At 39.8% G+C, this 17,557-nt stretch overlaps 1 protein-coding gene across 1 annotated transcript in view; it reads right to left on the bottom strand.

The window, feature by feature from the left end:
* Positions 1 to 17,557, bottom strand: part of LOC123952716 (ras and EF-hand domain-containing protein) — a 75,002-nt gene that overhangs the window by 16,462 nt on the left and 40,983 nt on the right. The window contains exons 6-12 of the mRNA XM_046022064.1: positions 16,042 to 16,157; positions 13,517 to 13,585; positions 11,790 to 11,874; positions 10,795 to 10,883; positions 1,795 to 2,029; positions 1,344 to 1,481; positions 1,080 to 1,227 (exon numbers count right to left, since the gene is read on the bottom strand). Coding sequence (XP_045878020.1) covers positions 1,080 to 1,227; positions 1,344 to 1,481; positions 1,795 to 2,029; positions 10,795 to 10,883; positions 11,790 to 11,874; positions 13,517 to 13,585; positions 16,042 to 16,157 — 880 coding nt within the window. The remainder of the gene's footprint in view (positions 1 to 1,079; positions 1,228 to 1,343; positions 1,482 to 1,794; positions 2,030 to 10,794; positions 10,884 to 11,789; positions 11,875 to 13,516; positions 13,586 to 16,041; positions 16,158 to 17,557) is intronic.

The raw sequence follows: 17,557 nt of genomic DNA, 5'->3' as shown, positions 1-17,557 counted from the left end.
ACCCTCTGCAGGTTGGCTGAGCTGGGGAAGGCTTTCGGCTGCAGACAAAAGGAAAATCTACGTTCTGTTTGTCCGTGTGATTACATGAAGTCGGTATGTCTCTGCCTGTTTATGTGTGTGTGCTTGTGTGCATGTGGACGTGTGTACGTGTGCATGTATCTGTGTGTGGATGCGTGGGAGGTGTGCATATACACCATGCTCTTGAGCAACCAAACAAAACGCGGTGGTCTTTTCAGGAACCAAATCAAAGTGAACTTGAAGATTTGTTACCTTCAGGGGTATGATGGAGAACCATGAATTTACAAAGACGCCCACTGTGAAGAGGGTATAATCAATCTGTTCTAATATTTCTCATCATCAAAATAAGAACTCTTTAGATAAAAAAGAAAGGTGAGCAATAATTTGCAAACCTTCAACTCCTTCTACTGATTAGTATGCAAATTTGGGAAATCAGGACACTTCCTCTCTTGTTCTCAGAACTGCTTACTCATGTATTCCGCTGTAAAGGAGGGGAAGGGATCTTACACCTGGCTATGATTTTGACCATGACAAAGTGGCCATCAACAATGTCACTTTGCCAAGTGACAGCTTATCAGAAAAGCTTTCCCCGGTCACCCTGTGTAAAACTGCACCTCTCTCCAAACTTCATCTTTTTTTCACCCATTGCTATCCTTTAGGGTGAAGTTTTCTTGCAGGCTGGGCTTTAGTTGCCTCTGTTCGTTGTGTGTCCTTAGCACTTACAGCAGTATTGTGCTCCTAGGAGAACTCAGGAAATGTCTGCTGAATAAATAAATCTGTCATCTCTGGCTCAAAGCTTGGTCTGGCTGCTCTAACTGGCTAAATGGATACCTCTGTCCTTTGTCAGTCTTCTTTTCCTAAAGTTGGGCCTTCACCAAAACAGAAGACCATTCTGTAGATAAGGATACACACACACACACACACACACACACACACACACACACACACACCTATATATTATATATGTATACAGAGGGATCCATGAATATACTTTCTATGGAAAATAAAATCAAGCTAAAGCAAGGTCATTTCCCCATTACCAACTGGAGAAGGAACCATACCCAGGGTGGCACTTGTATTTCCTCGAAATTCATTCTTGCAGAGCCTCATGAGGAAACTAGACTTCCCCACTGCAGCATCCCCAGCAAGCACAATCTTGTAAGCCTTCTGTGAGCTGGAAGATTTATGGTCACCATTCACCACGTCTGTCTAGGGGGACAAAGCCACAGTGGGTGACAAAGGCCGTGCCAGTTGTCTTCCTAATAAGTTATAAGGCACCGAAAATTCACAGTGTTCATGAATAAAATATCCCAGAAACTACCTACCTGTGGTGACAGAGCTGAGATGGGCTTTCTTGAAGAACTGACGATGCTGCCCTCACTAGCGGACCCCTGGGGTTTCCAGTCTAAGACGGCAGCCACACCTTCGGCACCAAACGTCTCTTCATCCCTTATATCAGGAACCTGGTTTTTGTTATTTATTTATTTTTTTTTTAGTCAGCCATTAAAAAACAAAGTCTCTCATTACACATATATATTATGGATTAAAGAGAAGAAAAATACACAGATGAATCTATAGTCAGTTCTGTTATGGAACAGAGTCGCCCCAAATGGCAATCTGTGAAAATTTCTCCCTACCCTGATGAAGAAAAATACATTCTACTATGTTTCATATTTATAACCTTTCAGTTGTATTCCCACGACACATACAAGTCAAACAGGGTGATAGATTTCTATTGAAGGTACGGCCCAGGAGACAGTGATTTCTGGGGCTTACGTCTATGTCTGAAGCATCACCGCCAAAGATCTCCTGTGTGCCGTGTGACCTCGGAAGTGTCCTCTGGTGCCTGTATTCCACCTCCGAGTCATATTCGTTGGAGTCTCTCAGGGTAGACAAGCCGCTGTCAAAGCAGCTCTCGGGAAGGCTGTCCACCTCACAATTCATCCTCTGCATAGGGTCACAGAGGGCCAATGAGTCACAGTCCTCATCTACATAGGAGGAGCGGGATGACCTGGTGATAAAGGAGAAGACAGCTCTACCTGAGAGTTCACAAAGCTCAGGACTACACAGCAATGGACTCAAGAAGACCAACAACTCTCCCTTTTGCCAAGAATCACAATGTAGTCATGATTATGCATCAGGGAAAACAAAATGTTCAGAGCAACACCAGCTCATTCTATGCAACAATCAATTAAAATAAAGACACTCAAGTCTAATATTTAATAAAAATGAAGCCATTTTTAAAAATCACATTCTGGGGGCGCCTCGTGGCTCAGTGGGTTCAAGCCTCTGCCTTCAGCTCAAGTCATGATCTCAGGGTCCTGGGATCAAGCCCCACATCGGGCTCTGCTCAGCGGGGAGCCTGCTTCCTCCTCTCTCTCTGCCTGCCTCTCTGCCTACTTGTGATCTCTATCAAATAAATAAATAAATAAATCTTTTTAAAAATCACATTCTGTATTTCCTAATAAGAAAGGAATTGCAGTGTCCAGAGCATAAATGCAATCTCAAGTTAAGAAAATGTATGCAGGAGATGTGAACCTTTTTACTCTAATGTGGTCAGGCCATACTCCAAACAACTTGTCCATTTCTGGATAACAGCTCTACTTTTTAAAAGGGATGCTGACAACCTAGATGGAAAACGTAACCATGATGACCGTGAGACTCAAAACACTCAGACACAAGAAACTGTTCCATGAGCTCAACTTCAGTCTTATTGGTGTCCCTCTTCAAATCCTCAGAGAAGCTGAGACATGAAGATGAAGAATACATTCTCTTAGGTTGCACAAGACAAAATAAGGGCCAACTGATAAGCTTTTCTAGGAGTCATATTTCTTTTTTTTTTAAAGATTTTATTTTTTTATTTGACAGAGAGAGAGATAGGCTGAGAGGCGGGCAGAGAGAGAGGAAGGAAAGCAGACTCCTTGCTGAGCAGAGAGTCCGATGCAGGGCTCAGTCCCAGGACCCTGGGATCATGACCTGAGCTGAAGGCAGAGACTTTAACCCACTGAGCCACTCAGGCACCCCGGGAGTCATATTTCTAATCAACATGGTAAAAATGACAGGCAATTAGAAAGGTGTGATACCAGAATATGAGACAGGGAGTTTTCTGCCACTAGGTGTGGATACATAGTCTAGTAAGATGCTTGTAGAAGAAGTTTCACAGGGAGGTCTCTCGGATAAAGGCAGGAACCCCTGGCTTCTATGGATGTTTCCATTTGTGAAATTCTCTCACATCTTATAAGTGAGGGAGAAATTAACATCCAACAAAAGAATCAAAAGAAACCACATTATTTCCCTATTTACTTTTGCTTTTCCATTTGAGTTTCCCAAAAACCTATTTATACTGAAATAATGGGGCACATTCATGGCTCAGTCAGTTAAGTGTCAGACTCTTGATTTTGGTTCAGGTCATGATCTCATGGTCATTGAGATTGAGCCCCACATCGGGCTCTGTGCTCAGGGTGGAGGTTGCTTGAGATTCCATCTCTCTCTGCCCCTCCCCCCCATCATGAGTCAAGAAGAAGAAAGAAGAAAGAAGAAAGAAGGAAGAAGAAGAAGAAGAAGAAGAAAGGGGGGAGGAGGAGGAACAATAAGAACAGGAAGGAAGGAAGAAGAGGAAAGGGGAGGGGAGAGGAAAGAAAAAAGAAAAGAAAAGAAGAAAAACAAGGGCCACAGCCTGTTTAGTCTCCATTACACTGGAACACTATCTTGGGTCACTTGACAAATACTGTCTCATCAGAATGTGGAAATGGGCAGAGTATATACTCCACAGAGATAAGAACAGTAAGAGATGAATATGTTCAGAAAACAGAGGGTGATCTCAATATAAATAAGTATAAGTGACATAAGTCTGAGAAGTCAAAAATATTTTGGTGCCAGGGTGCCTGGGTAGTGCAGTCGGCTAAGTGTCGGACTCTTGGTTTCGGCTCACGTCATGATCTCAGTGTTGTGAGATGGAGTCCCATGTTGGGCTCCATGCTCAGTTCTGAGTCTCCTTGAAGCTCTCTCTCCCTCTCCCTCTTCCCCTCCCGCTCATGTGCTCTCTCCCCAAAATAAATAAATAAATAAATAAATCTTTAGAAAACTATTTTAGTACCATTAGCAAATGCTTAAAATTAACTAAAAATGTAAGAACCACGAAATCCTCCCTAAATATGTTGCTTAATTACAAAGTATTTATCCTGGGGCCACATATTCAGACCATATTGTTAACTAGCTAGCTCTGTGTGTCTGTGTGCATACATACATTTTTTGTTGTTTCATCATTTATGAAATTATCTTTCTAAAACTTTTAGCCACACTATAAGGAACCTAAGAAAACCATTCTCATTATAATATAGCACAAACTACTTCAGCTCCATATCATTATTAATCAGAACTTTTTTTAAAAACATTCAGATTTTTGATAAAAAGGAAGAAGTGAAATACAGAATTGAGAAATCACTTCCATGGATATCTAGACTCCAAATTTAAAATACAGGTACAGATCAGATTTTCTCAAAGTCAACATATATATACCCTTTAAAAAAGTAAACTATTCTTACCTGCCCAAAATATATTTTCATAAGTAAGTACGTACAAATATAGCACAAGCTATATTTTTGTTACAAATCTTATAAAAACACAAAACTAAAACAAGTATACAAGTTAAAATCCAGTAAGGTCACAAAAGCAACAAAATTAAATTTAAAACATACTTTTAAGTTTTTATATTAGCATCAAAAACTTCTGATATTAAACTTCTGATATTAAATTAATGACCTTCCAAAGAGGACACCAGTCCAGACCCTGGTGGCCGACTGGTTATTATTCAGGGTGATGAGAACAAGAGTGTTCTATTCCTGTCCCTCTGAGCCACTGGCGTGTGATGACTTTGTCCCTTAGAACCTACTCTTGAGGAGTTCTTAATCCAGTACCAATGAGCCTTATTCATGGTGTATAATCTTTTCCAAAATGAACCATGGTAAAATTTCTGAAATAATTTTCAGTAATGTATCTTTTCCCTATGTGCTTAGAATTGGTCTTAAATATAAGTCCAGAAAAATCATGCTGCACCCACACAGTTTTTTAAAAGTAATGTCTTTTTCTCAATAACAGAGCAACTGAGCTGCCTACATGTCTACAAACCATCAACATTTGTTATTTCACAAATCAGTGACAGTAAAAACATCTGATACCTGTATAACATTTTCCTAAAGGTTATCACCAATAAGCCCTGGTAATAAACCTTCCTGACTACTTTGCTATTGCCAGGATAGTTAAGAACATTATTCTTTATGTTTTTGTTGATTTCAAGTTTTTATTTAAATTCTAGTTAGTATCTACCATATATCTATGGTAAAAGTGGTTTCAGGAGTAGAATTTAGTGATTCATGACTTACATGTAATACCCAGTGCTATTTACAGCAAGTGCCCTCCTTAATACCCATCATCCATTTAGCTCACCCCCCACTGTTTTCCCTCCATCTACCCTCAGTTTGCTCTCTGTAGTTAAGAGTCTTTTATGATTTGTTTTCCTTTCTCTTTTGATTGTTTTTCTTCCTCTATGTTCTTCTGTTTTGTTTCTTAAATTCCACATATGAGTGAAATCTTATGGTATTTGTCTTTCTGAGTTATTTTGCTTAGCACAATGCACTCTAGTTCCATCACCATTACGGTAAATGACAAGATTCCATTCCTTCTGATGGCCAATATTTCGTTGTATATATATACCACCTTTTCTTTTTCCATTCATCAGCTTGTATCCTTTGGGTAAATATCTAGTAATGTAATTGCTGGGTCACAGGGTAATTCTGTTGTGACTTTTTGAGGAACCTCCATACTGTTTTCCACTGTGGCTATACCAGTTTGTATTCCCAGCAACAGTGTAAGACGGTTCCTCTTTCTCCACACCCTCATCAACATTTGTTTCCTGTGTTGTTAGTTTCAGCCATTCTGACAGGTGTGAGGTGGTATCTCGTCATGGTTTTGATTTGTAATCCCCTGATAATAAATGATCTTGAGCAACTTTTCATGTGTCTGTTAGCCATTTTGTATGTCTTCTTTGGAAAAATGTCTATTCATGACTTCTTCCCATTTCTTAACTGGATTATTTATTTTTGGGTGTTGAGTTTCATTAAGTTCCTTATAGATTTTGGATACTAATCCCTTATCAGATATATCATTTGCATATATCTTCTCCCATTATGTCAGTTGCCTTTTAGTTGTGTTGACTGTTTCCTTTGCTGTGTAGAAGCTTTATATCTTGATGAAGTCCTAATAGTTCATTTTTGCTTTTGTTTCTCTTGCCTCCGAAGATGTGTCTAGTTAGAAGCTGCTATGGCTAAGATTTAAAAGGTTTCTGCCTGTGTTTTACTCTAGGATTTTGTTGGTTTCCTATCTCACATTCAGGTCTTTCATCCATTTTGAGTCCATTTTTTTCTGTGGTGTAAGGAAATGGTCCAGTTTCATTCTTCGGCATGTGGCTGTTCAGTTTTCCCAACACCACTGGCTGAAGAGACTTTTTTCCATTGGACATTCTTTCCTGCTTTGTCAAAGACTAGTTGACCACATAGTTGTGGGTCTTTTTCTGGATTTTCTATTCTTTTCCATTGATCTATGTGTCTGCTTTTGTGCCAGTACCATACTGTCTTGATGATGACAACTTTGTAATAGAACTTGAAGTCCAGAATTGTGATGTTTTCAGCTTTGGTTTTCTTTTTCTTCTTCTTCTTCTTCTTTTTTTTTTTTTTTTTTTAAGATTTTGTTTATTTATTTGAGAGAGAGTGCACAAAAGTGAGAAAGATCATGTGAGCATGGTGGGGGAGGGACAATGGGAGGGGGGCATGTGGACTCTCCACTGAGCAGGAAGCCCAACCCAGGACTCAATCCCAGGATCCTGGGATCATGACCTGAGCCGAGGCAGACAGTTAACTGACTGAGCCACTCAGGTATCCCTTTGCTTTTCTTTTTCAAGACTTTTGACTATTTGAGGTGTTTTCTCTTTGCATACAAATTTTAGGGCTGTTTGTTCTAGTTCTGTGAAAAATGCTGGTGGTATTTTGATAGGGATTGTACTGAATGTATAGATTGCTTTGGGTAGCACAGACATTTTAACAATATTTGTTCTTCCAATCCATGGAACGTTTTTCCATTTCTTTGTGCCTTCTTCAATATATTTCATAAGTGTTCTATAGTGTTCAGAGTACAGATCTTTCACCTCTTTGATTAAGTTTATATTTCATAAGTGTTCTATAGTGTTCAGAGTATAGATCTTTTACCTCTTTGGTTAGGTTTATTCATGGGTATCTTATGGTTTTGGTACAATTGTAAATGGGATCTATCCCTTGACTTCTCTTTCTGCTGCTTCATTATTGGTGTATAGAAATGCAACAGATTTCTGTACATTGCTTTTATGTCATGTGACTTTGCTGAATTCATGTTACTGGCTCTAGTAATTTTTTTGGTTAAAGCATCATGTCATCTGCGAATGTGAAAGTTTACTTCTTACTTGTTGATTTGGGTGCCTTTTCTTTTTCTTGTCTGATTGCTGAGGCCAGGACTTCCAGTATTATGTTAAATAACAACTGTGAGAGCAGACATCTCTGTCTTATACCTATCCACAGAGGGAAAGCTTTCAGTTTTTCCCCTTTAAAGATGATATTAGTTGTGGGTCTTTCATATATGACCTTTATGATGTTGAAGTATGTTCCATCTATCCCTTCTTTGTTGAGGGTTTTTATCAAGAATGTATGTTGTATTTTATCAAATGCTTTTTTGGCATCTATTGAGGGGATCCTATAATTCATATCCTTTCTTTTATCAACTGATTGATTTGTGAATATTGAACCACCTCTGAAGCCCAGGAATAAATCCTACTTGATCATGGTGAAAAACGGTTTTACTGTACTGTTGGATTCAATTTGCTAGTATCTTGTTGAGAATTTTTACCTCTGCATTCATCAGGGATATTGACTGGACTGTGATTCTTCTCTTTAGGTGGGTCTTTGTCTGGTTTGGGGATCAAGGTAATACTGGTCTTGTAGAATTAGTTTGGAGTTTTTCTTCAATTTATATTTTATGGAACAGTTTGAGAAGAATAGGTATTAACTCTTCTTTAAATGTCTGGCAAACCCTTTCCCTGGCAAGCCATCTGGCCCTGGGCTTTTGTTTGTTGCGAAGTTTTTAATTACTGGTTCAATTTCTTTCTTGGTTATGGGTGTGTTCAAATTTTCTATTTCTTCCTGTTTCAGTTTTGGTAGTTTGTATGTTTCTAGGAATTTATCCATTTCTTCGAGATTGCCCAATCTGTTGGCATGTAATATATAATACGTAATATTGTCCTATAATTATTTCTATTTCTGTAGTATTAGTTGTGATCTCTCCTCTTTCTTTCATAATGTAATTTCTCCTTTCTTTTTTTTTTTTTTTGATAAGTCTGGATAGGAGTTTATCAATTTTAGTAATTCTTTCAAAGAACCAGCTATTAGTTTCATTGATCTGTTCTATTGTTTATTTGTTTCACATTGTTTATTTCTGCTCTAATCTTTATTATTTCCCCTTTTCTTCTGGCTTTAGGCTTTATTTACTGTTCCTTTTCTAGCTCCTTTAGGAGTAAGATTGGATTGTGTATTTGGAATTTTCTTGCTTCTTGAGGTAGGCCTGTATTGCTATTTACTTCCCTCTTATGACTGCTTTTGCTGCATCTCAAAGGTTTTAGACTACCATGTTTTTATTCTCAGTTGCTTCCATGCATTTTTAAATTTCTTCTTTAATTTCCTGATCTTCGTGATCTTTCCAGGTTTTTTCTTGTGGTTGACTTCAAGTTGATATAGCATGGTGTCCTGAAAATATGAATGGTATGATCTCAATCCTTTTGTACTTGTTGAGGCCTGATTTTTTACCCAATTTGTGATCTATTCTGGAGAATGTTCCATTGGCACTTGAAAAGAATATATATTATCCTGCTTTATGATGAATTGTTCTGAGAATATCTGTTAAGCCCATCTGGTCCAGTGTGTCATTCAAAACCACTGTTTCCATGCTGATTTTCTGCTTAGATGATCTGCCCATTGCTGCATGAGGACGGTTTTAGCATCCCCTACTGTTACTGTATTATTATCAATGAGTTTCTTTATGTTTGTTATTAATTGATTCATATATTTGGGTGCTCCCAAGTTGGGGGCATAAATATTTACAATTGTTGGATCTTCTTGTTGGATAGACCCCTTAATTATGATAGAGTGCCCTTCTTCATCTCGTTATAGTCTTTGGTTTAATATCTATCATATCTGATATAAGTATGGCTACTCCAGCTTTCTTTTGATGTCCATTAGCATGATAGATGGTTCTCCATCCCCTCATTTTCACTCTGTAGGGGACTTTAGGTCTAAAATGTATTCCTTGGAAGGAGCATATAGATGGGTCTTGTTTTTTTTTTTTTTTTTTTTATCCCTTCTGATACCCTTTATCTTTTGACTGGAGGATTTTGTTCATTTACATTCAGAGTTATTATTGCTAGATAAGAATTTAGTGCCATTGTATTCCTGTAAAGTCACTGCTGCTGGAGATTCTCTGTTCCTTTCTAGTCTTTGTTGCTTTTGTTCTTTCTGTCCCACAGAGAGGGGTCCCCTTTAGTATTTACTGCAGGGCTGATTTTTGTGGTCAGGAACTCCTTTGGTTTTTTGTTTGTCTGGGAAAATTTTTATCTCTCCTTCTACTTTGAATGCTAGCCTTGCTGGATAACGTATTCTTGGCTGCATATTTTTCCCAGCATGTTGAATATATCATGCCACTCTCCAATGGCCTGCTGGGTTTCTATGGAAAGATCTGCAGAACCATGCCTTTGCACCTCCTACCTACTACTAAGTAGCTTCTTTTCTCCCTCTAGTTCTGCATTTTGTTCTCTCAGTATTCAGATCTATTCTTGAGTATTTGGAAGATCCGATATTTATCTAGCTGTGTTTGAGGGACAAGGCAAGCATAGGGTCCCCCTACTGCTCTGCCATCTTAACTCTCAATACATTTTTATTCTTTAGAACAAAAGATCTCAAATGCAAAGTGGATGAATATGAATTGGAAAGTTGAATTGGAAATGGAGAGCTAGAAGCCCATAGCTTATGCCTTAACTTCTACTTTCAAGGTTTGATATCCCCCAAATTTAACTTTTTAAGTAATAACAATGGACATATGTATTTATACACACAAGTACACACATGTAATCTTTCAGTCCTTGTCACCAGATCTCAGGTTACATAGGAATAATATATCACTTCATTTGATTCAAAATAGAGCTAAATTCTCACTTCTGTTAAATCTCTCTGACTCAATACAACAGCTCACAAACGTCTACTAGTCATGTTTCTATTTGTTTTGAAAGTTTCCTCGAACACAGCTTACATAATATTATGGTAAGCTATTAAACATTTGCAGATCATGCCAAGAGTCTCAACATCCTATCCCACATATATGGCAACATCCAACACTATAGTTCTGCTTGTTTCCCTCTAAGAGTTTTCAGAGTTCACTTCTGAGGAACAAGATGTAACGAGAGAATGAGTTCAGGGGAAGCAGACATAAAAACAGGTCATAACAATGTCTTAAGGAAATCACTTTGCCCTCTCTGAAACATTTCTACTTTGAATCTTTACAGGTTTCAGAAATTTTAAATAAGGTAGCAGAAAATAGAAATTAGTGTCCAAAGTAGATTCTACTGTTTTAATTCCCCTCTAAGGAAATTTACTTTCCTTTTCACTCTGATCCAGAATTCAAATGAAAAGTAAGTAGGTGTTACCATACCTGTCATAGCCCAGAGGATGAGGAGAATGACCATTAAATTTGGGACTGCTCCTGGAAATTGTATTCCCTGGTGATATATTACTTATGCGCTGAAATACATAAAATATATAAGCAACATTTTGTTATTCCATAAACACATAATACATATACACATATATATAACACACTAATTAACTTCTAAGGTAATTAAAAGTTTGGTACCCTACATGAGTAAATGTGAGCACAAACACCAAGATAACTCCGGTAGTACTCTCTCTGCATTGTGTCTTAGATCCAAATCCCACTGCATGAGCCATAAAGGGCATCCTGGTTGCCTGCATTGTCTAGGACTCTGCAATACCAACATCTTTGGATTTATCTCTTCTCAAACTATAATTTGGCTCAGTGACTGAGCTAAAGGCTAAGGCCTAAAGCTAAGGCAAAGGAACCCTAAACTTGAAGCTGACCCCCAAAAGTGGGAGAAGAGGATTTCTGACACATGTAGTCAGGAAAATTTCCTCAAAATTCCAAGACGAGCTTAGCTTGTCTCTGTAGCAGTGTTTTAAATCCAAGGCCCCCACTCTGATCATCTCACGACCTAAAGAATACTCAGTGTGTCTAAACACACTCCTCAGCCAGAAGCACCTTCTCCCTCCTCTGAAATGGGAAGTATTTTCTTCCTACTTCGATAAGATTTCCCATTTTTTTCTTCTATCATTACTATCTGTGCACATCTGAACTCCCTACTACACTATAAACTCTTCCAGGACCCAGCTCACACCTTATATATCTTTCTCTGGTTTCCTTGAACAGCTAACAGACAGTTGGTGAACATCTAGGCATTTATCTCGGCAGAAGGGTAGCATATCCTTTAATTTGGGAAAATGTTGCCTCCTCTATTGAAATGGAATAGTTTCGCATTTTTGTAAGTTCCCCCTTTAAGAAGATACATGATCTTCATCAAAACACTCTACTATAAGAAAGAAGAGAATGCATTATAAAATTCCGCTACATACCAAAGATCTGCTGAACTTGCTGTAACTGTTTTCAAGGGCGCTCCTAAGGCCATCATTACTGTCATGTAACTTCCGATTAGCTGTTCTACATAGCAAATAAACAAACAGATAAGGGAAGTTGGGGTAAAAGTCACCTTCTTCACAAGCTGCGAAGTTCAGAACACTGAGTTACTTACCACCTCTTGTAACTTTCTATCACTCCTCTTCAAACCTCATAAACTGAGATCATAATTCACTACTAGAACTACAACTTAATTGATGGATTACCTCTCTTTTAAAGGTCTCAAGGCATTCAGGAATTAGCTATGCTGTTGGAACCCACTGTTCCCTCAGGTAGCTTCGCAGTGTAAATAGGTTTCTTGAAGGTCTCTGTTTCCTAAATGCCTGGACCCAGGTGGCCCCATGTGCCACTCTCTGTCCCTGTGCACATGTCCCAGCCAGGAGTAGATGCAATGTGTTATGTCACACTTCTTCCGGCTCCTCCCATGTCTTCCTTGTGGCCTGATGCTGCCCACTGGGCACTGTCAGGTACCGATGAAATGTTCTGATGTTGACTCTGGTTTCAAATCCCATGCAGGCGTGTACCTTCCATATCAATGATGGGAGTCATCTGACTAGTCAGAGCGGTGGCATCTCTTCTAAAAACTGAGGACAATAACAGAGCTTCCGCCTGAGAGTGGCCAATCTGTCTCTACTTAAGGCTGATCCATCCTTCAGATCTCAGATTGGTTGCTGCATCCACAAGAACACTTCCTGGACCTTCCTGGTTAGGAGGAAACTCTGCACTATATGCCCCCAGTAGGTACACCCCTTCCCCTGATCCCACTTCTTTGACATTTTAATGTTTATTTCTATAATAAGCCATCAGTTTCCATCTTTTTCCCCTAGATGAGCCCCATAAAGAGACAGAGAGACTTTTTTCTTTTCTTTTTACTTGCCATTCTATGCTCAGTTCCTGGCATACCTGACCTGTAAAAGGTGTTGAATAAAGTCTGCTGGACGAATGAATAAATGAATGAACAGGATTACTGTAACAGGTCAACTCTGTAACTGCCACAGGTGAGACTTAACAATCATTCAAAATGGGGAAAAAAAACTTGCCAAGTCTGATCCTCCTTCATCTGGGGAGACAAACCAGAACTTAGGGTAGAAGAGATTGCTGAGGTAGAGGAGGGGGAGGTCTTGTGGGGAAGGCCCTCAGAAGCTGGAATTACGGTAATGTGGGTGTGAAATTGATAAGCAGGTGTAATATTTTCAGTAGGGTTAAAAAAAAAAAAAACCTAAGAAAAATAGCCATCTCACCAAGAACAATATGTTGGGCAAGAATGATCGTGGGTGTCCGGCGCTTTGACGTGAGCTAACAGGAGATTCCTGACAGCTTCTCGGTGTGCTGAGCTGCAGAGACAGCCGCTGAGGTCTGAGTCCTGAGTCTTTATGGAGGTGTAACAACATCTCACCTGACTGGTGAGGACTTAGGGAGAATTATACTCTAGTCCCTGGATTGGAATAGTTTATTTAGGATTAAAAGCAGGGGCAGGCCAAATATTTATTTAGGATTAAAAGTAGGGGCAGGCCAAATGCTGAATGCACCACAGTGAGAAGAAACCCACATGGACCTGCAAACCCAGTCTTGAGAGTATGACCACTCGTGTGACATGGGGCACATGTCTCATTCACAAAACATTAGGAAAATATAAATGAAATGAGCGTTTTATATGAGAACTTACTGGAGTATTTCAATTTGCCTCTCAAGACTATTTCGATCTTCTGTGTACTCTCGGATTATTTCCAGATCCCTGTAAAACCATATTTTATATTTGAACCAGGATTAGGTATGCAGACCTGCCTTACACCTATCCTCCAGAACCCCCTTCACCTTTCTCAAAGATCTGTGTCCTTGCCCATGGTTTTCTATCGTTCAGTCCCTCTGTGTGGTCAGCAGTCCCACACGCCTGCATACCCCCCTCTGCTTCCTGTGCGAGGTCTTGCTCTCCCTCCCAAAGTCAGCTCCATTCCTCACAGGACCATGACCCTTCACCTTCTGCTAAAGCCCCTCTCCCCAGGCACTCATTACTAGTCCCTGCAACCCAGCCTGCTCTCTCTACTTTGACCCTCCTCTGCTCTTTCTCCGCTTTAATGCAATCCCAGCCCAGCTGTTTTTCTCCTTCCTTGTGATTCCTTCTCCTCTCCCTGCCTGGCTCTCCCCTCTTCACCATAAAGCAAATAGAAGTCCACAGGACCAGGCTCTCTCCGTCTGTCATAAAACCATGCTCAGTGATTCCTGTTGCTTTATTACAAAGCTCTGGCCTTCTCTTGGTAATGTCCCCTGAAAACTTCAGCCACTCACTGCCAGCCCCTATTTGGCCCCAGCCTCATTTCTAAGCAGACAAACCCCATCACTAGCTTTCAAAGACTCTCAGGCTCTCAGCTGTCATCCACAATAACCTGTCTACTCACTCTCTTGATGATAAAGCGAAAAGTTTCCTGGGGTGCCTGGGTGGCTCAGTCATTAAGCGTCTGCCTTCGGCTCAGGTCATGATCCCAGGATCCTGGAATTGAGCCCCACATCAGGCTCCCTGCTCTGCTGGAAAACCTGCTTCTCCCTCTTGCACTCCCCCTGCTTATGTTCTCTCTCTCACTGTCTCTATCACATAAATAAATAAAATCTTTTAAAAAATAAAATTAAAAAAAAAAGATTCCTAACTGACAATAGGAATTCAAGCTCCTTAGCCAAAAATGCTGGGCCTTTGCATTATAGCCTTAAACTGGCTTTTAAATTTTTAGATTTTTTTTTAAAGATTTTATTTATTTATTTGACAGAGAGAGAGATCACAAGTAGGCAGAGAGGCAGGCAGAGAGAGAGAGAGAGAGAAGCAGGCTCCCCACTGAGCAGAGAGCCCGATGCAGGGCTCGATCCCAGGACCCTGAGATCATGACCTGAGCCGAAGGCAACGGCTTAATCCACTGAGCCACCCAGGCGCCCCAAATTTTAGATTTTGTTTAACTTTTACTCTTCTATTCGAAATACCTTTTCCTATCCAGAGGTCTAAGCACTGTTCCCCAAGCCAGTCTTACCTGTCCCTCTGTTCTTGCCTCTCCCTTGCTTACTGCTCACTTAGAGCAACTCTGAGACTCTTAAGAGTCTCTGAAATGGAGAGACTAAAAGTCTGTATCTCATAGGACATACTGTGGATTGCAAGAGTTAATGCTAGGAAGGTCCTATGCACAGTGCCTATCAAATGGCAGGGCCGCCTGTGTAACCTCACGGACATTGCCCCGATCCCTCCAACCTCCGATCAGCACAGGCCAGCTCCTCCCAAGCTGACCTCAAGCGTCTCCTCTCTAATAAATCTCTTCACCTCTTCTGAATAAAAAGGACATTTTATCTACCATCACATGGCAATGGACCCAACCAGCAACATTGCTGGGATTGTTTCTGACACTGCTCAGCTCCTACGAAGCTCCATAACCTTTCAGCTTTGTGCCTTTCTCAAAGAACCTGAAATTCTCATACAGCAGAGACCACATCTTTGCTTTTCTTTTTTTCATATATTCCACACTCATTACTCCTTCTGTAAGTCAGGAACCTGCATACAATAAGTACTTAAATGTTTCACTGCTGACCATTACAGGACCTTAATTGTGATTAAAGTTTGCAAGCAAATAAAACAAAAAGCATGACATTTTCCCCAAGGGTACAAGTTTATATAGACACATGCACACATATGTATGTATTTTGGATGTATATCTCCATATATGCATTTGTATGCAAATCTGTGAATGCAAATACCCACGTAAGTATCCATATATATAGACATATATGGGTATATGGATATATATGGATACTTACATAGGAATTTGCATATATATATATATACACATATATGTATGTATATGCATACATACATATACATGTGTGTATGTACACCTGTGTGTGTGTACTTCAATTAGAACTGACCGCCAACATTTTAGTTATATACTCTTCTGCTCCCAATAATTCAAACATCTATTAAGCCCTGCACTCTCCAAAGCAGTCAATAATTATACTCATTAATCTTTTTGTTAAAAAAATTTTAAACACAAAAATCACCAGGAAATAGGACACTGAAAGTGAAATCTTTGGAAAGCAAAGAACATACCAGCAAGGCCAATAAATTACCTTTTATGATTACATAGCTGACTTCATTCACACGGATGGCCATCTAGACAAACAACCTGCTCAAACTAAAGAATAAAATGCCAAGTTTCATACCTTTCTGAATTCAGAGTCTGATCGGCATAATCACTTTTCAAAGCATCTAATTCGCTCTGAAGAAAGGCTATGTTTGTCTGTGCTTCTAAAAGATCTTTTTTAACTTTCTGATTTTCCTGAAGGAAAGGAACAGCACAAGCATTAGATTTCGGGCATCTTCCACCCGGGAGAATCAAGTGTAATGGAACCTCATACCCCACCCCACACCTCCACATCCTTCACATCTTGGGTGTTTGAAGAACTAGTTACCAATTCAAGGTGATTTGAAAATATCATAAGGTAGTAAGGTCTCAAAAAGCTAAATCTTTGAAATTGTTCTTTTTTTAAACATTTGACATTTGGTGCCAAAAAACTCCACTCAAGACATGATCGTGATGTACTTTAACATGTTACTGGCAAATTAACTCAGATCAGACACGTAAACATCTGTTTTACTCAATGAGAGCTATGAATCTACCGACAAATATGCTGTGGAATTAACAGTATTTATCACCAGGCAGACTGGCTAATTTTTACAATAAATCTCATCATCTAACATTTGTGATTTTTGCACTTAAAAATAGTGTGGTTTTTTAAAAAAAGTCTATGTTTTTCTTAAAATAGAAGAAAAAAACACTGGAGGCTGCCAGTACAAAATGATGGACTGAACACTCTTCTTTCCCTTTGAAGACCCCATTCCCATGAAATACCAAATAACATGAAATAAGCCAATACAGGTTACAAGAATGCAAGAGGGGCCCCCCAACAGTCAAGTGAATTAAATACATTTCTGGGAGATGGAAACCAGATGGAAATGTGATGACAGAAAAGAAGAGAGCAGGAGCACAGTAGGTCTGGAAGAGGTGTGGGAAAGGGTGTACGACAGAGCAAAGGAGGAGGCAATTAGCTAGGCAGCACCGGCCCCCCAACAGGTGGAAATGGAGCTTAAAAACAGAGATTAAATTTGTGTATTAAGGCATGCAGCCCGCAGCCCCCAGGCCATCCTCTCTTACACTAGCAAAGAATAGCACATAGTCAGACTCAATTCCCAAGGCAGTAAGACAGGGCTTGTCTTTTTAAAAAGAACTGAAGTGGGTGCCTACGTGGCACAGACAGTTAGGCATCCAACTCTTGGTTTGGGCTCAAGTCCTGATTTCAGGGTCATGAGATAGAGCGCTGCCTCAGGTTCGGTGGTCAGCATGGAGTCTGTTTCAGATTCTCTGCCTCTCCTTCTGCCCCCATTTGCTCTCTCTCTCTTTCAAATAAATAAAATCTTTAAAAAAGGAAAAGAACTGAATGACCCCTATACAGAGTCCTAAGGCTTCTTATCCATATCCCACTCCTTCCGGTCATAAGGGGTCCCCCATTCCAACAGCCAACTTCACACACACAGTTCCTAGGAAGACACCCTCTCAGGGAGGAGGTCCCAACGTAAACAGACGTATTTGCCTAGCTGCAAAGGAGTCCTACAACAGCTACCTAAAATGTTCAGAAATTCCAGGATGATGTATGGGGAGTGAGTTTAAAAAACAATCAG

Source organism: Meles meles, chromosome 11 (genome assembly GCF_922984935.1).
Source record: "Meles meles chromosome 11, mMelMel3.1 paternal haplotype, whole genome shotgun sequence".
In the NCBI taxonomy this organism is placed as follows: Eukaryota; Metazoa; Chordata; class Mammalia; order Carnivora; family Mustelidae; genus Meles; species Meles meles.
This window is presented reverse-complemented; position numbering and strand designations above follow the sequence as displayed.